The 23,867-nt window shown below is 41.8% G+C and overlaps 1 protein-coding gene across 2 annotated transcripts in view; it reads right to left on the minus strand.

Moving 5' to 3' along the window:
* The window catches only part of L3MBTL4 (L3MBTL histone methyl-lysine binding protein 4), a 374,898-nt gene that overhangs the window by 147,566 nt on the left and 203,465 nt on the right, over nt 1-23,867 (minus strand). For both annotated transcript variants that reach the window (XR_010836709.1, XM_059039839.2), the window contains exon 14: nt 18,348-18,450. Coding sequence is in view for 1 of the 2 variants with exons in the window: in XM_059039839.2 (XP_058895822.1) it covers nt 18,348-18,450 (103 nt within the window). In the remaining variant the exon portion in view is untranslated. The remainder of the gene's footprint in view (nt 1-18,347; nt 18,451-23,867) is intronic.

The raw sequence follows: 23,867 nt of genomic DNA on the forward strand, positions 1-23,867 counted from the left end.
ATAGATGCAAAAATTCTGAACAAAATACTAGCAAACAGAACCAACAGCACATTAAAAGGATAATACACCATGATCACCTGGGATTTATCCCAGGGATGCAAGGATTCTTCAGTATATGCAAATCAATCAATGTGATACACCACATTAACAAATTAAGGAATAAAAACCATGTGATCGCCTCAATAGATGGAGAAAAAGCTTTTGACAAAATTCAACACCTATTTATGATAAAAACTCTCCAGAAAATGGGCATAAGACAAACCTACCTCAACATAACAAAGGCCATATATGACAAACCCACAGTGAGCATCATACTAAATGGTGAAAAACTGAAAGCATTTCCTCTAAGATCAGGAACAAGACAAGGATGTTCATTCTCACCACTATTATTCAACATAGTTTTGGAAGTCTTAGCCACTGTAATCAGAGAAGAAAAAGAAATAAAAGGAACATAAATTGGAAAAGAAGAAGTAAAACTGTCACTGTTTGCAGATGACATGATACCATACATGGAGAATCCTAAAGATGTCACCATAAAACTACTTGAGCTAATCAATGAATTTCATAAAGTTGCAGGATACACAGTTAATGCACAGAAATCTTTTGCATTCCTATACACTAATGATGAAAAATGTGAAAGAGAAATTAAGGAAACACTCCCATTTACCACTGAAACAAAAAGAATAAAATACCTAGGAATAAACCTACTTAGGGAGACAGAGACCTGTATGCAGAAAACTATAAGACACTGATGAAAGAGATGATACAAGCAGATGGAGAGATATACCATGTTCTTGGCTTGGAAGAATCAATATTGTGAAAATGACAATACTACCCAATGCCATCTACAGATTCAATGCAATCCCGATCAAATTACCAATGGCATTTTTTACAGAACTAGAACAAAAATCTTAAAATTTGCATGGAGACACAAAAGACCCAGAATAGCCAAAGCAGTCTTAAGGGAAAAAAACAGAGCTGTAGGAATCAGGCTCCTAGACTTCAGACTATACTACAAAGCTACAGTAATCAAGACAGTATGGTACTAGCACAAAATCAGAAATATAGTTCAATGGAACAGGATAGAAAGCTCAGAGAAAAACCCACGCACCTAAGGTCAACTAATCTATGACAAAGGAGGCAAAGATATACAATGGAGAAAAGATAGCCTATTCAATAAGTGGTGCTGGGAAAACTGGACTGCTACATGTAAAAGAATGAAATTAGAACACTCCCTAACACCATACACAAAAATAAACTCAAAATGGATTAGAAACCTAAATGTAAGACTGGACACTATAAAACTCTTAGAGGAAAACATAGGAAGAACACTCTTAGACATAAATCACAGCAAGATCTTTTTTGATCCAACTCCTAGAGTAATGGAAATAAAAACACAAAGAAACAAATGGGACCTAATGCAACTTAAAAGCTTTTGCACAGCAAAGGAAACCAAAAACAAGATGAAAAGACAACCCCTCAGAATGGAAGAAAATATTTGCAAACGAATCAACAGACAAAGGCAGACAAAGGATTAATCTCTGAAATATATAAACAGCTCATGCAGCTCAATATTAAAAAAACAAACAACCCAAACCAAAAATTGGCAGAAGACCTAAATAGACATTTCTCCAAAGACATACAGATGGCCAAGAAGCACATGAAAAGCTGCTCAACATCACTAATTATTAGATAAATGTAAATCAAAACTACAATGAGGTATCACCTCACACCAGTTAGAATGGGCATCATCAGAAAATCTACAAACAACAAATGCTGGAGAGGGTGTGGGGAAAAGGGAACCCTCTTGCACTCTTGGTGGGAATGTAAATTGATACAGCCACTGTGGAGAACAGTATGAAGGTTCCTTAAAAAACTAAAAATAGAATTACCATATGACCCAGCAATCCCACTACTGGGCATATACCCAGAGAAAACCATAATTCAAAAAGACACATGCAACCCAATGTTCATTGCAGCACTATTTGCAATAGCCAGGACATGGAAGCAACCTAAATGCACATCAACAGATGAATGGATAAAGAAGATGTGGTACATATATACAATGGAATATTACTCAGCCATATAAAGGAACGAAATTGGGTCATTTGTAGAGATGTGGATGGATTTAGAGACTATCATACAGAGTGAAGTAAGTCAAAAAGAGAAAAACAAATATCGTATATTAACGCATATATGTGGAACGTAGAAAAATGGTACAGAAGAACCGGTTTGCAGAACAGAAATAGAGACACAGATGTAGAGAACAAACGTATGGACATCAAGTGGGGAAAGTGGCCAGGGAGGTTGGTGGTGTGATGAATTGGGAGATTGAGATTGACATATATACACTAATATGTATAAAATGGCTAACTAATAAGAACCTGCTGTATAAAAAAATAAATAAAATAAAATTTAAAACTTCAAAAAAGAAAAAAAAGAATACATTTGAAAAATTTTAGAATAACCATTGGGATTATTAAAAGCCTTTCTTCCAAAGTACAAGTTATCAACAAACTAAATGTTCTAAAAGAGGAAGGAAGGAAGGTGCCTTCACCTGCCCCACCATCATCATTAAAAAAAGAAAATATTTAAGACCAAAAACAAGTTGACATGTGTACAATTTATATAATAATTGTAACAATACCTGCAAATAGGTCAAACTGTGTTACCATCAAGAAAAGATGAGATTTTATTTTTAAGATAGTTATATGTTTTTCACAGAAAGCACAGATAAAATGACAAAAAATACTAAAAAATAATAGAATAGGCAAAGATTTTCTAAACACTCAAAATTCTATTTCACACTACTCATATGAGACAATGCAAAGGTAAAGGAAAAATAAGGAGGAAGAATCATTTCTAACTACCAGAGAATCCAGGACACAGAGACACAGAGACAGTGACACAGGACACAGAGACAGTGGTCATGAAATTTATGCACCAAGTACTCTCCGATTACCATATTTGAGGGATTTTTAACAACACAAGAAATGACCTGACATTTTATTAAATAAACGAATGACAAAAAATTGTAAATCCTGTCTGATGCTACTCATCAAAAAATATGTATGTATATATATGAGGGGAAAAAGCTTTAAAAAAGGAAATATAGTAAGGATACAGTTTTTACAATATTGGCAATTCACATAATTTGTAATTTTGTACTTAATAAAATGCTTAAAATGTCAGATAATATGCCCCAGTTGCTATAAAACTAAGTGTTCCATATGCAATCTTCTTCCTTAGAGATTGAAAAAATCATAGAATTCTCATATAATTATGTCCCAGTTCAGTGAAATCAGACATACACATTAACCTTCAAGAATTTTATACTAATGGATAGAAGTGATTTAAAGACCCATGGATGATCTTTTGTTGCATTATCAATGACTTTACTAAATTGGGTAATTAATCATGTCATTTTGAGAAGTAAAAGTGTTATCTGAAGTCAGATACTCTTTTTCCTCTTACTTATTAAAGGAAAAACACATCTGCAAGTGTATTTTTAAATATTCACCCAGTTCAATTTCACTATGTGGTAACAGAAAGTCAGAGCAAATGACAGGCCAAGTGACAAAGGAATCAGATAAGTGTGAACACATGTCATTAAGGAATTCTCTTGGCAGGATAAAAGTTTTAACTGAAGGCAACAAATTCAGGAGTTCTGTGCATAACAAATTAAGACCATGCCTTTGAGGATCCTTTTGAACGCAGTATTTCAATCAGCCATTATAAATTCATAAAATTTACAGAGCCAAACTAAACAAAAAGCCATCATAGAAAATCTTTTATTTTGTATGTATATTAAGAGGTGGGTGCTGTTATAATGAGGCAGAACAACTACAGAGAGTTAGAAATAAAGTCATATGCTATTAGCTGAATTATTATTTGGGGGGTAACAAAGTTTTAAAAATAAGTTAGAGAGGAGGAGTCAAGATGGCGGTGTGGAAAGACCCAGAGTTAGCGTCTCCCCACAACTAGGGCGCCGGCCAGCCACTGGTGGGGGACTCTGACCCCCAAGGAGACGGGAGGAACCCCAGAGTGAACCAGTAGGATGTAGGGGGACCAAGCAGGGAGGAGAAGTGGAGGCCAGACAAGAGGCAGGTGGGACAGACTGTCTGGGAAGAACAGAAGAGGAGCGGAGGGTGATTGCCTGGCCCACTCGGGCAGGGAAGACTGCTGAGTTCCCAAGCTGGTTCCCTCATCTCTAAATCCCCATCCAGGCCGCGTGGGTCCTGGGGGCATAGGAGGGAGGCCAGGGAGATCAGGAGTGGCAGGCAGGAGGGACCATCCGGAAGGAGTGGGAGAGGAGCAGAGGGCGATTGCCCCGCTTACTGGGGCCTGGGGAGCCTGCTGAGCTCCCAGGCCGGTCCCCTGCCCTCCAAGCCACCTCCAGGCTGCAGAGGTCCTTTGGGGCATAGGAGGGAGGCCGGGGAGATCAGGAGAGGCAGGTGGGAGGGACCCTCCCAGAGCCAAGACCTAACAGAGGAGCAGGAGAGGAGCGAAGGGTATTTGCCCCCCCACAATCGAGCCCAGGAAGCCTGCTAGGCTCCCAGGTGAGGTCCCCTGCCCTCTGAGACCAGGAATGGGAGGCATGCCTGGGCCCCTTCTGTTCCTTGAGCCTAAGCCCCACCCCCCACAGGCCCCAGGACCTTTTCCAGCCCTGTGGGTCCTGAGCATTGGCCCCGTCCACTGCCCAAAACTTGCCCTTGCTTAGGCCCTGCTCTCCACAGCCAAGGCCTCCCCCACCCCGACTTTTTTTTTTTCCTTTCCCTTCTCCTCTTCTTTACTATTGTGGTACTGATGTACCTTCCAGTTGTTCATTCATCTATATTTTTATTTTTACATTCTTTCTAAAATATCTGTTAGTTTCCTAGTATAATTTTATTTTTTACTTTATGTTTCTCTTTTCTTTTTTTTTTTTTTTTTTTCCCACCCCATTTGGCTTGTGGGATCTTGATTCGCAAGCCCAGGGTCTGGGGGAAGCTCCTGCAGTGGGAGCTCCAAGTCCGAACCACTGGAAAGCAAGAACAGGATGACCCCAAACCTATGGGATGCAGCAAAAGCAGTTCTAAGAGGGAAGTTTATAACATTCAATTTCACCTCAAGAAACAAGAAAAATCTCAAATAAACAATCTAACCCTACACTTAAAACAACTAGAGAAAGAAGATCAAACAAAACCCAAAGTCAATAGAAGGAAAGAAATCATAAAGATCAGAGCAGAAACAAATGAAATAGAAAGGAAGAAAACAACAGCAAAGATCAATAAAACTTTGAGAAGATAAACAAAATTGATAAACCCTTAGCCAGACTCATCAAGAAAACAGGGAGAGGACACAAATCAATAAAATTAGAAATGAAAAAGGAGAAATCACAACTGACACTGCAGAAATACAAAGGACTGTAAGAGACTACTACAAACAAGTGCATGCCAATAAAACGGACAACCATGAAGAAATGGACAAATTCTTGGAAAGCTACAATTTTCCAAGACTGAACCAGGAAGAATTAGAAAATACAAACAGACCTATCACAAACAATGAAATTGAAACCATAATTAAAAATCTTCCAACAAACAAAAGTCCAAGACCAGATGGCTTCACAGGCGAATTCTATCAAACATTTAGAGAAGAGCTAACACTAATCCTTCTCAAACTCTTCCAAAAAATTGCAGAGGGAGAAACACTCCCAAATTCATTCTACAAAGCCACCATCACCCTGATACCAAAATCAGAAGAAGATATCACAAAAGAAGAAAATTATAGACCAATATCACTGATGAACATAGATGCAAAAATTCTGAACAAAATACTAGCAAACAGAATCCAACAACATATTAAAAGGATCATATACCATGATCACCTGGGATTTATCCCAGGGATGCAAGGATTCTTCAGTATATGCAAATCAATCAATGTGATACACCACATTAACAAATTAAGGAATAAAAACCATGTGATCGCCTCAATAGATGGAGAAAGAACTTTTGACAAAATTCAACACCTATTTATGATAAAAACTCTCGAGAAAATGGGCTTAAAACAAACCTACCTCAACATAACAAAGGCCATATATGACAAACCCACAGCGAGCATCACACTCAATGGTGAAAATCTGAAAGCATTTCCAGCAGGATCAGGAACCAGACAAGGATGTCCACTCTCACCACTCTTATTCAACATAGTTTTGGAAGTCCTAGCCACAACAATCAGATAAGAAAAAGAAATAAAGGAATACAAATTGGAAAAGAAGAAGTAAAACTGTCACTATTTGCCAATGACATGACACTATACATAGAAAATCCTAATGATGCCACCAGAAAACTACTAGAGCTAATCAATGAATTTGGTAAGGTTGCATGATATAAAATTAATGCACAGAAATCTCTGGCATTCCTGTACACCAACAATGAAAAATCAGAAAGAGAAATTAAGGAAACAGTCTCATTTACCACTGCACAAAAAGAATAAAATACCTAGGAATAAACCTGCCTAAGGAGGCGAAAGACTTGTACTCAGAAAACTATAAAACATTGATGTAAGAAATCAAAGATGACAAACAGATGGAGAAATATACCATGTGTTTGGATTGGAAGAATCAATATTGTGAAAATGACTATACTACCCAAAGCAATCTACAGATTCAGTGCAATCCTTATCAAACTACCAATGGCATTCCTCAAAGAATTAGTACAAAAAATCTTACAATTCATATGGAAACACAACAGACCCCTAATAGCCAAAGCAATCTTGAGAAAGAAAAATGGAGTTGGAGGAATCAGGCTCCCTGACTTCAAACTATATAACAAAGCTACAGTAAAGAAGACAGTATAGTAATGGCACAAAAACAGAAATATAGATCAATGGTACAGGATAGAATGCCCAGAGATAAACCCACGCACATATGGGCACCTAATTTACGACAAAGGAGGCAAGAACATACAATGGAGAAAAGACAGCCTCTTCAATAAGTGGTGCTGGGAAAACTGGACAGCTACATGTAAAAGAATGAAATTAGAACACTCCGTAACACCATACACGAGAATAAACTCCAAATTGATTAAAGACTTAAATGTAAAACCAGACACTATAAAACTTTTAGAGGAAAACATAGGAAAAACACCCTGACATAAACCACAGCAAGATCTTTTCTGACCCATCTCCTACAGTAACAGAATAGAAACAAAAATAAACAAATGGGACTTAATTAAACTTAAAAGCTTTTGCACAGCAAAGAAAACCATAAACAAGACAAAAAGACAACCCTCAGAATGGGAGAAAATATTTGCAAATGAAACAACAGACAAAGCATTTATCCCCCAAATATAGAAACAGCTCATGGAGCTCAATATCAAAAAAACAAACAACCCAGTTAAAAAACAGGCAGAATACCTAAATAGACATTTCACCAAGGAAGACACACAGATGGCCCAGATGCACATGAAAAGATGCTCAACATCACTAATTACTAGAGAAATGCAAATCAAAACTGCAATGAGGTATCACCTCATGCTAGTCAGAATGGCCATTATCAAAAAAGCTAGAAACAATAAATGCTAGAAAGGGTATGGTGAAAAGGGAACCCTCCTACATTGTTTGTGGGAATGTAAATTGATACAACCACTATAGAAAACAGTATGGAGTTTCCTTAAAAAACTAAAAATAGGGCTTCCCTGGTGGCGCAGTGGTTGAGAGCCCACCTGCTGATGCAAGTGACACAGGTTCATGCCCCGGTCCAGAAGGATCCCACATGCCACAAAGCGGCTGGGCCCGTGAGCCATGGCCGCTGAGCCTGCGCGTCCAGAGCCTGTGCTCCACAACGGGAGAGGCCACAACAGTGAGAGGCCCGCGTACCACAAAAAACAAAACAAACAAACAAAAAAAACAACTAAAAATAGAACTACCATATGACCCAGCAATCCCATTGCTGGGCATATACTCTGAGAAAACCATAATTCAAAAAGAGACATGCACCACAATGTTTCATTGCATCACCATTTACAATAGCCGGGACATGGAACCAACCTACATGTCCATCGACAGATGAATGGATGAAGAAGATGTGGCACATATATACAATGGAATATTACTCATCCATAAAAAGAAACAAAATTGAGTTATCTGTAGTGAGGTTGATGGACCTAGAGTCTGTCATACAGAGTGAAGTAAGTCAGAAGGAGAAAAACAAATACCATATGATGCTAATGCATATGTATGGAATCTAAAAAAAAAAATGGTACTGATGAACCTAGTTGCAGGGCAGGAATAAAGAGGTAGACATAGAGAATGGACTTGATGACATGGGATGGGAAGGCAACACTGGGGCGAAGTGAGAGTAGCATCGACATATATACGCTACCCAATGTAAAATAGTTGGCTGGTGGGAAGCAGTAGCATAGCACAGGGAGATCGGCTCGCTGCTTTGCGATGACCTAGAGGGGTGGGACAGGGAGGATAGGAGGGAGGCTCAAGAGGGAGTGGATATGGGGACAGGTGTATGCATATGGCTCATTCGCTTTCCTGTGCAACAGAAACTAACACGGTACTGTGAAGCAATTATATTCCAATAAACATCTATTAAGAAAATAAAATATAAAGTACATGAAAAAACTCTTAAAAATATAAGAGAAAAAAATGGCAGACTGGAAAACTGAATTTATCATTTTTCCTTGATAATCAATACTTTCTCTCGATACTAAAAAAAGTAATAAATAAGTGAAAGGGTATAAATACACAAGGGCAAAGCACGAGAGAAGAAATGACAGCAGATAACAGAGGTTCATGCAGTTTCAAGACTGGAAAATGGGCAAGCTGGGAGCCAAGAGTCTGCAGAGAGAAGATGTCACAAAAACCCACCTGGTAATATTTGGAAGCAAGTCTCTGCTGGAAGGCACTTACTAGAAGAAGGGGTCCCTGCTGGTGACTCAGGCTCCTCGACATTGGCCAGTCCCCTCCTGACCACTGCCCCTGAATCCCACCAGCTGGCAGGCCCTGAGCACGCAGGCAACGTTTGCTGGTGCCTTGTTCTCAAGAGTGAACTTGGAGGTACTTCCCTGGTGGCACAGTGGTTAAGAATCCGCCTGCCAATGCAGGGGACACGGGTTCGAGCCCTGGTCCGGGAAGATCCCACATGCCGCAGAGCAACTATGCCCGTGCGCCACAACTACTGAGCCAGCGAGCCACAACTACTGAAGCCTGTGCACCTAGATCTGGTGCTCTGCAACAAGAGAAGCCACCGCAATGAGAAGCCCGTGCACCACGATGAAGAGTAGCCTCCACTCGCCTCAACTAGAGAAAGCCCGTGCACAGCAACGAAGACCCAATGCAGCCAAAAATAAATAAATTAATTAATTAATTTAAAAAGAAAGAGTGAACTTGGAGAAAGACCACCAGGACCTAAGAAATGCCTCTCACATGATAGAAAGAAGCCGACCAACCTAACTGGAAAACAAATCAAAACACAAGTACCTGGGGAAAAAGTCAACGCTGGGTTAACTTAACCAGTCAATGTTGGTTAAGTTAACCCAGCAAATAAGAACAGGATGCAACAAAAAACAAATCAGAGAATAAGGACATGTTCTCAGAGACTGAAAAAAAAACCATATTATGGTTAAAAAAAAAAAATCAAAGGATTGTAAGACAAAGTTGAGGAGCTATTATTCCAAGGAAGCGAACAAAAGACAAGGCGTTTAAAGATAGAGAAAATTTGAGCACCTATGAAGGAAAACAAATGGAGCAAAGAGAAAAGATGGCAGAAAGAAGAACTCACACAGGGGCTTCTGGAAATAAGAGGTGTGAGTCTCCAGACTGAACGAGAGAGTGAGGAAGGCCCATTCCAGCACAGCAGGAACACACAGAAAGTCCCGACCGTGTCCGGGGTGAGAGTCTCGTAGTGGGTGGGAGGGAAGGACAATCCTTTCTGTGAAGTGAAATCTGAACAACAGCCGACTTCCCATTAACTTAAGGAAAATGCAGCAATGTCTTCAATATTCTGAAGGAAAAGTTTTCCGACTGGAATTCTATCCACAACTAAACAACTGTGGTTGAGGAGAGAGAACGCATATTTCGACACACACACAAATAAATGAGTAACTATCTCCCACAACCCTATGCCCCAAAGCCAGGAGAAATAAACCAGGGAAGCGAAGACAGAATCCAGGGAGGATCTGACAGAGGGAGTTGGATTCCAGCAGGCAGGTAGGTCCCAGGAAGATGGCTGTGCAGCCCACCTGCAGAAAACAGGCTCAGACTGGGACGTGAGCACAGGGGGCTCCAGAAGGGTCACCTGCAGGGGCTGTGTCGGCTAGGGAGCCACCTGACATGCCTGGTGCAGCTCAGAAGGGCTTCGCAGGTGAGGGGTGACCAGGCAGGAGTCTGAGGCCAGCCAGGGCCGGGCTGCGAGGAGAGAGGCCTGACGCAGTGTGATACGACCAGGTTGTGTTCACCCAGAACCCACCAGGAAGATCAACCACTTAATAGAAAACATCACATGGAAAGTCGGACAAACAACGGAACAAGAAACCCAAGAGCTGTGGCTCGGGGGCCCCACCTCTCAGAACACCGCACTGTCCACTGCACCCCCATGGATGGTCTACTGTTGCAGTGTCGCTGCTTTGTTTCAGGATACTCTGACCCATTTACTTGTTTTCTGTGTTCCAGTTCATTCACTTCAACTTCTAGTTTACTCTTGCTTTCCTTTTTCTACTCATTAAAAAAGTTAGTTAACTTTTCTAGTTGAATATTTAAGTAATTTATTTTCACTCTTTCTTGTTGTGTAGGGTTTACATTTACCTCTGAACTCACACACAGTGACGTCCCAAACGTTTATCTCTTTAGTGTCCTCATTAGACTCCACCTGGATTTTCTAAGATTTGGGTTTGGGTCTCCTTTGACCCTCTGATTGCTTAAGCTGTATTTGTGAATGTTTTTGCGTGACTTCTAGGTGATTGGCTTTTCCTCCAACAACTTCTTGTTTTATTGCATTTGATCAGAGAATGAGTCTGAACTGTTTTGGTTTTCAGAATTTATAAGCTGTCTGTGGCCTAATAGTTGAGTTTGGAAAAGTGCTTTTAAGTAGGTTTATTTTATTTTCAGTTGGACATATATCTTCCAGTCAGTCTTCGTCTTTTTAAAATCATGTTATTCAGATTCTATACATCTATATTTGTTTGCCCTACTTAATCTACCATAGTCTCAAATGGATGAGTTAAAATCTCCTAATGTTATTGTGTTTCTCAATATATTTCCTGCAGTTATGCTTTCAGTAACATGATACTGTATCATAAAGTGAATTAAGACTTACATGTGTCTTAGTCTCATTATGGAATTTAACCTTTTCTATTGCAAAGACCTCCCAATTACAGATGAGGAAACTGAGGCTAAGCAGAGTGTGGCCATTTGCCCCCTAGTTAGAGTAAATGGCAGGTCGGCAAGTCCAACTCAGGCCAGTCAAAAATCTCAGACGTTAACACAGTGACAGACACACACCACACACACCACACATCTGTAGGAGAACAGATGTGAAGAGAAGAAAACAACCTGAAATACTTCCCATCATAATTCTTGAGTTGGCAAAATAGTTCCAGGCAGACCACAAATAGAGGCTGAGTTGTGCTAGAAGGTTCCATGAAGAGCACCCAAACACCTGAGATCTATCTGACCCCTCATTCCCGAGCAGTAGGTGCTCCTTTCCATTTGTGCTCTTTACGGCGTGACACTGGCGATTCGGGTCCTGCATCCCACCCGGAGCACCGGGGCAGGGGTCCTTACACTCTGACGGTACCTGGCTCTCTGTGTAAAGAATAATCATTACTTCCTAAGTAAATTACCCTTGTATGTGTTATGGCACAGAGGTAGATCAAGTCTTCCGGAGTCTATGTTCTGCTCATTTAGAAAAAACAACATACCTAATCCTGGACCCTGGCTTAAAAGTAGGTTTACATCTTGTAGTCCCAGTATTGTCATCTTTAAATATTTGTATGTAAACAAATACACCTACTTCTTTTTATTCACTATGTAAATTCATTCAAATAAAATGTAAATTGTGTGATAATTTTGTGCCCAAAGTCCTATTTTCATACAGATAAGAACTGATGTAATTTCTTTCAAATAATGGTCTATGCAACTTCTACACGAACTCTAAACAGCTTTGAGTATTATTTTTAACCCCTTGACTATTTACATGAAAACGAAAATAAACCTGTCTGAAATTCATCTCAAAAGGATACCAACGGGTCTGCCTGATCTGTGAAAGTGGTATGTTCTTTTCAAACGTCTTCAGCGACAACCTCATGTCACCATTCTTGTCAGCTGTACAAAACAAGATGCTGACAACTTATTTTAAGAATATTGTTTACTTCCTTTCAAAACACCAAACCTTCAACATCTGAATGAGAAATTCTGACATGAAATGGTGAAAACAACATTCACTCCTTGCAGGCACTTCACGGCCTGGGAGAGTTTCATGGAAAAGCAGCTGAAACAGCCACCTTCCTAAAAGCAGCTTCCCCGAAGGCTTTTTGGGGAGCACAACTCAATTGAGTTGTTCTGTATGAAACTGAAGGGGGGCTTCTTGGTTTACTTTTTCTTCATTTTTTAAGATACAAAAATATTTGCTTAAGAATCTTCTAGACTAGAGACTGTAAAAAGCATTTTATAGAATGCTGACTCTTTGGTAAAGGTACGCATCTGAGACAAGTTAAATAAAAACTTTCATTTTAGAATGTTTAATTTAAATTCTTCAGGAAACTCAAACTAGACATGATTATAATAGTACATCTAGGATTCTGGGAGAATGCAGCAACATTTTAAAATTCTCATCTCTTGCTTTGACATATAAGAAGCAAATGTATAATAATAACCTCGGGCGTGTTACAGAAAATTTCTAGCATGTGTAAGGGTGTGCGTGCACACGCGCGTGTGTGTGTGTGTGTGACATGCTCAAAAGATACCACCAAGACATGCACTGAAGAATAATATTCATCTTTTACAGCTATGTAAGATTTAGACTACAATAACATGAAAGAAATAACATGAAAACAAAACCCACAGATTACGAATGATATAAAAATTTTTTACCCAGTTAATTACAAGAGGATTTAAATAAATTCTTAAGTTATACACATAGTCACATAAGTAAATTGACTAACCTGGGAAATGACATTCAGAATGTCATGACCTAGAGTGAATTAAAAACAGACTTGGGCTTCCCTGGTGGTGCAGTGGTTGGGAATCCGTCTGCCCATGCAGGGGACACAGGTTTGAGCCCTGGTCTGGGAAGATCCCACATGCCGCGGAGTAACTGGGCCCATGAGCCACAACCACTGAGCCCGCGTACCACAACTACTGAAGCCTGTGTGCCTGGAGCCTGTGCTCTGCAACAAGAGAAGTCCCGCAATGAGAAGCCCACACACCACAATGAAGAGTGATCCCCGCTCGCCGCAACTAGAGAGGGCCCGCATGCAGCAACCAAGACCCTACACAGCCCAAAATAAGTAAAATAAATAAATTTATGAAAAAGCAAAACAAAACAGATTTGGTTGTTAAAAAGAAATCAGTGTGTTAACTGAAAATGGAATCAGTCAGTCAATGAGTAACAAGCACCTCAAAGCTAAAATTGGCAAAGACAAACCATCACTGAAAGTGATTAAAGCAGGAGACAGAAACTCCCGCTGCCTGCAGGAGCCGACCTTCCATCACCCGCGACCCCACCCTCCTACACTGCCTTGCGGTCACCACTCTTCCAACAAGAAGCTCCTCCCCCTTCCTTGAGCACAACATAGTGTTCAATGTAAGAAAAGCTTTTCACAGGTAAGTCAGAATTTATTTACCTGATGGTCTAAACGCTTTATAAATTCTATATAAAAATGCAAGTCCAAGGAAAACTCAGTTCTCTAATTTTTGTCTTTTTCCTCCCAGACAGAAGCCAGGTACAGGTGCTCATCGCTTTTTATTTTTCTTTTCTGAGACAATGGAATCACTAAGGTTTTGAAGATGTTCCTTTTTCTTACAGGAGCCCTGCTCCAGCATAACAAGGTCTAGGCCAGCAAAAGAGCTGCGGCCCAGTCACCCAGTCATAGCACCGTCACCAGGGGCTGCCCCGTGGATGTGAGGTCTGGATACAAAACATATCCTGCCTCATAGTTCCCTAAAAATTTTCCACCCTTCAACAAAAGACCACAAATAACAAATTCTGGCGAGGACGTGGGGAAAAGGAAACCCTCATGCACTGCTGGTGGGAATGTAAACTGGTGCAGCCACTGTGGAGAACAGTATGGAGGTTCCTCTAAAACTAAAAATACAGCTACCATATGACCCAGCAATTCCACTCCTGGGTATATATGCCCCCAAAACGAAAACACTAATTCAAAAAGATATGTGCATCTCACACCAGTCAGAATGGCCATCATCAAAAAAATCTATAAACAATAAATGCTGGAGAGGGTGTGGAGAAAAGGGAACCCTCTTGCACTGTTGGTGGGAATGTAAATTGATACAGCCACTATGGAGGACAGTACAGAGGTTCCTTTAAAAACTAAAAATAGGATTACCATACGACCCAGCAATCCCACTACTGGGCATATACCCTGAGAAAACCATAATTCAAAAAGAGTCATGTACCAAAATGTTCATTGCAGCTCTATTTACAATAGCCAGGACATGGAAGCAAACTAAGTGTCCATCAACAGATGAATGGATAAAGAAGATGTGGCACATAAATACAATGGAATATTACTGAGCCATAAAAAGAAACAAAACTGAGTTATTTGCAGTGAGGTGGATGGACCTAGAGTCTGTCATACAGAGTGAAGTAAGTCAGAAAGAGAAAAACAAATACCATATGCTAACACATATATATGGAATCTAAAAAAAAAAAATGGTCATGAAGAACCTAGGGGCAAGATGGGAATAAAGACACAGACCTACTAGAGAATGGACTTGAGGATATGGGGAGAGGGAAGGGTAAGCTGGGACAAAGTAAGAGAGTGGCATGGACATATATACACTACCAAACATAAAATAGATAGCTAGTGGGAAGGAGCTGCATAGCGCAGGGAGATCAGCTCGGTGCTTTGTGACCACCTAGAGGGGTGGGAGGGAGGGAGACACAAGAGGGAAGAGATACGGGGACATATGCATATGTATAACTGATTCACTTTGTTATAAAGCAGAAACTAACACACCATTGTAAAGCAATTATACTGCAATAAAGATGTGTTTTTTTTAAAAAAAGATATGTGCACCCCAATGTTCATATCAGCAGTATTCACAATAGCCAAGACATGGGAACAACCTAAGTGTCCATCAACAGATGAATGGATATAGAAGATTTACTATATATATATATATATATATATATATATACACAATGGAATATATATATATATACAATGGAACATATATATATAATTGTATATATAATTACATGGAATATATATAATGAAATTTTGCCATTTGCAGCAACATGGATGGACTTGGAGGGCATTATGCTAAATGAAGTAAGTCAGAGAAAGACAAATGTTGTATAATATCACTTATATGTGGAATCTAGAAATTACAACTAGTGAATATAACAAAAAAGAAAACAGACTCACAGATATAGAGAACAAACTAGTGGTTACCACTGAGCAGAAGGAAGTGGGGAGGGGCAAGATAGGGTTGACCTATCTTTAAGGCACAAAGATTAAGATGTACAAGCTATGTATAAAATAAATAAGCTACAAGGATAAACTGCACATCACAGGGAATATAGCTAATATTTACAATAGTTATAAATGGAATATAATCTTTAAAATTGTGAATCACTATGTTGTACACTGCAATATATAATATTGCATACCAACTATATGTTAAAAAGTAAAAAAAATTTTTTTTTAAAGTCCCATTCTTCTATCACGTGTTCAGTTATGTCTTTTTTTTCTAAGCTTCATAGAATGCCTTTTTTAAAAAACACTTCTTTATGTTTACATTTTTCTGGTTTCTTCCGAAGTTCTGATGCCAACCCGGTAAAGGCTACTTGCTGGGGAGAATCACGTCAGATATTCTCACATTATTCATAATTAGATACTATAACTAAGAACAGCAATCAGACCCACTTGGGCCATACTGGATGAAAAAGTTCAGGGAAGCTGCTGAAACACAGTGGAGGGTGTCCACTGTGATCTGGTCCATGTTTTCAGAATCCAAGTAGGGGGAGATGAATAACCTACACATAAGAATCGTGGTCGGTGGGGAGGGGGGCTAGTCAGCTGGGGTCAGTGAGCTCCTCGGTGGTCCCAGGAGCTGCCCGGGTGATGTCTGTGACCCCAGCCCTGGGGCCACAGGCGGGCAACTGCAGAGGACAGTAAGGGACAGACCGACCACCACTTACTGGCCGGCTCACTCTGAGGATAATGATTCAAGCTTTGAAGGAGGCACTAGGATGTCCAGTTATCCATCCAGAAATACCTGGCACTCAAAAACCCACCGTGAGGAGGTAGAACCTGGTATGCTCTCTCAGGGATGTCCAGAGGAACTTTCTGGGCCATCCAATATGGCAGCCATGAGCCACAGGTGGCTCCTGAGCAACTGAGATGTGGCTACTGTGACTGAGAAACTGAAATTTTCATTATTTTTAATTGTAATTAATTTCAATGCAAACAGACCCATATGACTACAATTACCATGTTGGACTTTGCAGCTCTAGGTTTTAAAGAAACTAACATAAACACACAAGAAAAGCCTGAAGAAGATTATTCACAGCCACACACCCCTAGTAATGTCTGGAAAGTGGTTCTATCGACAGGGTCCTCACCCCACACAGACCCCGACCCGATGATGGGATGGCTCTTCCCCCACCCGCTCCCCCGTGTCCTTTCCTCTCTTCCTCCCTTCCCTCATACAGAACTCCAGCTTCACCACCAGGGCCTCTCTTATAATCTGCGAGTCCTGCACTTGTCCAAGTAACCAAGGTGTCCACATGTCTTCAATTTCTTTCTTTTTTATGGTTGCTATATTATCATCTTTTAAGTGTTAGTGTTTTTTTAAAAAAATTTCAACTTTTTATTGATGTATAATATATTCATAAAGAAAAGTATAAGTATTATTAGTGTACTTAAGCTCAATGAATTTTCACAAGTTGAATACATCCCTGGTTATCAGCACCAGATAAAGAAACAATATTACCAACACCTTGGAAGCCCCCTTTTAGAGCGGAGAACTCAAGAAATGCTGCACCACCAAGGTTCTTAATGATACAAGTGTTGTGTGGAAAAACATGGGCATCCAGGATGCCAAGTCAAAGGGAGATTCACGAGGGTCTGATTCTGAATGCAAAGAAGCTTATGTAATACGTTAACCAATTTGTGTCACTTTTTCAAACATGTGCAAGAGTAGGTATTTGATCTTTAAATATCTGTGACAAAAGACTTAGAACCCTTTCAATTAAGTGTTAGTATTCTATTTACACATATAACATATTTACGTACATCAGCATTATTTCTTATAGTAACACTTGCTTTGATTCATTTAGAGCTGTTTGAAGCACTGGTTTCTGCAGGCACCTGACACAGTGATGACTTCTCTGTGGATCTCTTTTACCCAAACAAACATTTCCTTGTTTCACATATATGATTTATCCTTTTCTCTTCATAGTTATCTACGGGTTTGTTTTATCTGTTTGTGTATCTGGACAAATCTGATGTCAAGTCTGTTCAGCTTGAATTTACATATTCTGGAACTAGATCACCAATGTGAATAATTTATCTATACGTTACTTTACCACTCGATGGGGACAGAAAAAGCAGCGAGGACTTCAACACTTATTTGTACTTATTTTTCATTATGAGCACTATCCTCTCCATGCTATTATCACATATTTAAAAACACAGGCATGTTCTGCAACCAAATTTCACACTATTTTTTATCCTATAACAGAATTATCTCATCCCCAAATAAATAAAAAATAGAGAAAAAGAAACAGAGGCAAGGTGAGAGCCAGGGGCGAAGAGTCAGGAGGTTCTGGAATTTCTTGAGAAGGCAGCGAGACGGGCAGCTGTGTGGGGAGGATCCAGGAGCGGGAGGGACGAAGGGTGGGGCATGTGTGCACCTGCTGAGACAAGTGACAGAGGGCGGAGGCCCTGGGAAGCTTGGTGGTCTGGGCCGGGCCTCAGGAGGCCAAAAGGCCCGGAGGAAGGCGGGCTGGGCAGACACGGAAAACGTTGAGGAGGGGCCTCGGGACAGGTATGGGGGAGTGTGATGGGGAGGTGTCCGGCTCCCAGAGGGTCATTATGATGCTTCCTACAGCTGCTAATCTGCACCATGTTTCAGTTCATCCCTGAAATAATTTAAATAAGAAAAAATTTTACCTGTGATGTCCTGAATACCGCGGACCACGGATATGGCCTATCCCTCGGCACCCTGGAGTGGGACAAACAGCTTGACCTGGAAGGATTTTCACATCATTTGCCCCTTCAGGAAGTAAAAGAACATACCTTGAAGACACCCTCAGCAAAGAAGAACTGGAGAGACTAAAATATGCAAATGATATTCATCAAGACTTTACAAATTAAAAACAAACCGTCACCGGAAACATTTATTGGGTACTTGTGATGTTTTATAAAACGATTTAGCAGAAAATACCAGTGCTGTAATAGATAATATGAACAGCAACTAATATCAGAGGCTGAGCAAAATGAATAGGCATTGAAGAAATTAAAGAAAAACAAACCAACCCAGAAGAACATGATATGTCTTTCACAGAACAACACTGGCAAAGGCCACACAGCCATGAGCTGAGCAGGTGAGTGGGTGAGGTCTGCTCTGTGGTTCCCCATGAAACTCCCACTCAGCCACAGCAAGGCTCCCCCAAAGGGTGGACAGAAACTGAGCCAGCAAATGGGGCACAGAGAAGACAGTGCCATGGCCCTCCCTGCACCACTCAAGTGTGTCCCAGTGGCTGACCATTCTGTGCTGGGCTGTGCTGTGCTATATACACTATATGATACTATTCTATACAGACCATATCACACTGTATGGTAGCATACTGTATATGTACAGCATGCTCTACTATACTGAGCTATACTACACTGTATTACACTATCCTAAACTATATACACTATACTTTACATGTTATACCGTACAATACTATATATACTATATTATACTATATACACTATACTATTCTATACTTTACTATCAATATATATACAATATTACAGTATACTACATATACTATACTAAATAATACATAACCAATCCAGGCCAGGGATGAATTCTGTCAAGCCCAAGACGCAATGTAAAGATTATCAGGGTTGAAACCCCCTTGCTCGGTTCTGCGATTTTTCTCAGTCTGGTTTGCCCCTTCCCTCCCCTCCCCTCCCCCCATCACACACACACACACACACACACACACACACACACACACACACACACAGAGGCTTCTGGAATGTTCTACCCCCTCCTGTCATGCTGCTCTGGGCCTCCTTTCGATGGAGATCCCACACCTTCCTCCTCCCTCCTCAACTCTTAGATTTCCATCTCCTGTTCAAGCTCCTGTCTCCTTGTCCTCGTCTCAATACTTTCTCCGACTCCCAGGTCTAATTTAACTTGCCTGTTGGGTGAAGACATTGCACCCTGCAGCTTCTGCAGGAAAAGACGTGCAATTTCTCACACTCCACGTGCCCCGGAGTTGGCAGAGAGGAAAGTGCCCTTTTTTCCCGGCGCCCCTCCTGGACCGTGCTTCCTCCCTGCTCCTTGAAGACTCCCGATGCAACAGGCCCCCAACACCGCTGGCCGCTCGTGGCTCACCCCCAAGCCCCCATCACCCCGCCCCGCTCAGGAAGACCTCGGCCCCGGCTCCCCGGGTGCCGCTCCACCCCTGCTCCACCGTCACCCGAGGCGGCCCCAACGCCCGCCCTCCTGGCTGTCCTACCCCATCTGCTGCCCTCACAGATCATTAACCGGCTCATCCTCAGGGGCCACTTCCCCAAACCCGGCTGGGCCCCACACGCAAAGAAAACCCTCCGGATCTTATCGTCACCCAAAATGGCACCACTTCCCAAATCATCTCGGAGTCGGGCTGCTTGCTCAGGTAACCCCACCGCTGAGGCCCTTCTCAACATCATGGGAACTTCCAGGCCACTGATCTCCCTTCCTTCCCACCATCAGTCCCCTCGCATCACGACCTCCTTCCCTTGTCTGAGTCTATGCACCAGTATTTGACCTTCTGTTGCACATGATATAAACTCTCTTGCCTCTCTGACCTTTCATCACATCTGGTTGTGAAAAAAAAAAAAAGCCACGGCCATGAATCAGCTGTGTTATCCTCCTGCTACGCGTTTTTCATAACTAGCTCTTCCTGGGAAAAATGACACAGCGGTGTGGATTAGGTGTTATCAAAACGTCTGTCTTCAGTGTCACCCGAGCCCTATCGGCTCTCCCAAACCTCCCGCTGACCTCCGTCCTCCAGGACTCGGTCGCTGGCTCGCCTGCTGCTTCACCGAGAAAACAGGAGCCTCCTCACCTGTGTTCCTGCCTACCCCCCCATTCCTTCCCATCACAGCGCGGGGAGCACGCTGCCCTGCCCGGAGCGAATGCTCACCGTTTAGGTTTGGATCTCATCTTCCTCCCTCTCTTCGGGAGCTTTGGACTATCAAATATTCTAATTGCCCCTTGACTACTGAATCCTTTCTACCAACACTTAAACATACTCCAGTTTCCCCCACTGGAGCCACCACATCCCCTTTAGCTGCTGTTCCCTCGTCTCCCGTTCACAGCCAGACTTCTCAGGAGATTCTCTCTACTTGCTCACATCCCATTTCTTGAACCACATCAGCCTGTCTTCTGAGGTCACCCATGACCTCTCTGCATTAGGCCCAATGTGCACTGCTGAGAGCACACCACACTCAGTGCCTTGGTGCTAGGCTGACCACAGCTGGCTACGGCCTTCTTGAACTGTTACTGTCCACTGGCTTTGGTGACATCACACTCTCACCCTCAGCATGTGGGAACTCTCTTCTTTGCCAGCTTTTCATCCTCTGGTGAAATTTAAAATGTCAGAGAACCCCAAGGTTTGCTCCTGGGCCATCCATTTCTTCATTCACCAAATGTATACCATAGATGCTCAAAGGCTACAGCCCAGACACTCTGTAAGTTCTAGACCAATGCATCCAACTCTTCAGCCAACATCTCTGTTGGGAATCTCTTCAAGGCATTTCAAATTCAACATGTTCAAAACTGAAGTCACCGCCTGGTCCCCAAACTTCTTTTCCTCTAGAGCCATTCGTCTCAATAAACCGCATTAATCCTTGACATCTTTCCTGCCCTCATTTCACTCCACCCAACTTCCGGCCAATTCTCAATCTCTTAAGTATTTCCACCTGCCAACTTATTCCCATCACTGAGGGGTGCCCTGACCCCAGCCATCATCGCCTCCCCCTTGAAGGACCTCAGTACCATCCTTCATTCAGTCCAAGTCCCCATCTTGCAACCAGAGTGACATTTTCAAAACACAAATCTCACCGCATCACTTCCCTCTTAGCTTCTCTCAATGGCTTCTCATGGCTCTTGGGATTAAGTCCCAAATCCTTAGCCTGGCCTACCTAATCCCAACTCGTATCTACTTCTCTAGATGCGTCTTACTTGATCTTTCTCCTTACTCAATATTCTGCATCTATACTGGCCTTTTCCTGTCCCTTGAACCCACCAGGTTGTTTCACAGCTGAGAGCACTTGCATGTTGGAATGAGCTTCCTATCTCTCATCCTGGAAAACTCCTACTTCTCTTTCAGGTCACAGCTTACATTTCACTTCCTCAGGCTAACTTTCAAGAGTAGGTTAGGTTCCCTTTTTTAATAGCACTTACCTCTACTACAAATTAAATGATGTATTTGTTTAGTGTCTCTCTCTCTCTCATATTAGAATTGTGAGCTGTGAGCCTGGGTGTACCGCACCATTGTGTTGGCACTGCCTAGTATGTCACATAGTCAGTGCTCAGGACACACTCACTCAATGACTTGATGAGCTTACCATAGCTCTTCCCTTAAGATGCTCAGAGTCTAGAAGAGAGGCTTACATAGAAACCAGAAATTGGCATTACAGTACGATTCTGCTGCAAAACAGTACTGACCGAGGCTGGGTCCCAGTGTATGATGATGTTGGAACAAATATTTACACCTCAGATAGATTTTTGTTAAATTTACTGAACAATAGGAAAGTATGCCTTAGACACTTATTACACCCTCACAACTCTGTGAAACACCTTGAGGGATAAGCAGAAATAAGAGCTGCCCTACCTCAAGGTAGCTTTCAGAAAGAGCTTGGAAAAAGGAAACAATTATTAAACAAATGAATGTTTAAAAATTGTAAACAAGCCCCTAATTAAGAAGTATGCTTGTGTCAAACAGTAAAATATATATATGAGAAAAGAAAGAAACACAGGGTGTAGACTTTTCTCCAAACCATGCCTCACAACACGCTCCCAAGGCCACCAGCACAAAGGCTTAGAACCTAAACCCACAGACAGGCCAACAAGCCAGTGCCCACCTGCCAGCCCAGATGCAGCTCTGTGCGGACAACGTTTCAGCAGCCTCCCAATGAAGGCTACTGAGTATTTCAGGACTATTTTAACGCACTTGATTCAATCAAGGCTTGAAGTGATATTTTATCCAATACTTATCAATGCATATTTATCTCCAGATCCCCGTTGGGTGTCGTAATTCTCTCCTTGTAGGATCTGTAAGGAGAGGTGTGACCCCGACTATCGGAGAAGAGTTATTACATTAAGAACCACAGCAAGGACATAACAAAGAAGAAGTCAAGGAGAACATGCAATGAAAATGCACAGAACCTAACAGCTTTCTTGGTAATTTTGTATGATGAAGTGTAATGGGTTGATTCGATGGTGAATTAGACGGAGAACCGTCTGCTGGTGAAAAGAAACCAATAAATTCTGTAATAGTTCATGTTATTGCCTCTAGGAAAAAAGGGAACCTATGATAAAATTAATGCTTTTCCCCAGAAAATAACTGCATTTTTGCCAAGAATATCTTACTTGTAACTTGGCTATTTGGAGAATTAGGCCTCAAGAAAAAATGCTCTCAGCTTGAAATCCTTTCCTTAGAGAGAGCATCGCTGGCCGTATCACCCTTTCTTGCCTTCTTTTTACCACTTTGCCTGAAATGCCCTCCCTAGTCTATCTGCTCGTCGCCTGGCAGGTGAGTCCGGGGTGGGAGGACATCCGCCTCATCTAGCTTGTTAACCGCTGCACCCCACCTGCCGCAGTAGGGACGGCACACAGGAGACGCTGAATAATAGTGTGGTGTGTGAACGAATAAATAACTACAAAGACAACAACAGTGACCACCTCTGAGCGCTGTTTTGGTACATCCTGACCACAGTGCTGTGAGATAATCACATATTATTCTCATTTCAGAGCTTAGATTGTCTAAAATCAATCTTCAGTCCGCTAACTACTGTGAGCTACTCGCTAAAAGTAGCGGCATCAATAGCTCCCAACTGATTCCAAGTCTTCTGCGAAACTTTTACTCAGGCAGGAGTAAATCTAATGGTAGACCTGTTGCTGCACGGGAAAAAAGAAATGGAAAATACCCCTGTGAACTGGAAATTATCTGAGTAACGAACAATGTTTGTACTAACGCGAGACCACAGCAAAGCATCCTCACGGACCCCTATTCTCACAGAGTTCCTCTGTCACCACAGCTGCCAGGGCAGGGCGGACGCTGCAGGTGCCCACCCAACACCCGTTCCCCGAGCCCTCCTTGCTAAGGAGCCCTGACTCGGTTCAGGGCAGCAACGTGCCCACGGCTGGCTGACACAGCTGCCTTTCCCAGCCTCTTTCACACCCGGAAGTGGCCATTCGACTCTCTC

Source organism: Kogia breviceps, chromosome 15, assembly GCF_026419965.1.
Source record: "Kogia breviceps isolate mKogBre1 chromosome 15, mKogBre1 haplotype 1, whole genome shotgun sequence".
Classification (NCBI taxonomy): domain Eukaryota; kingdom Metazoa; phylum Chordata; class Mammalia; order Artiodactyla; family Physeteridae; genus Kogia; species Kogia breviceps.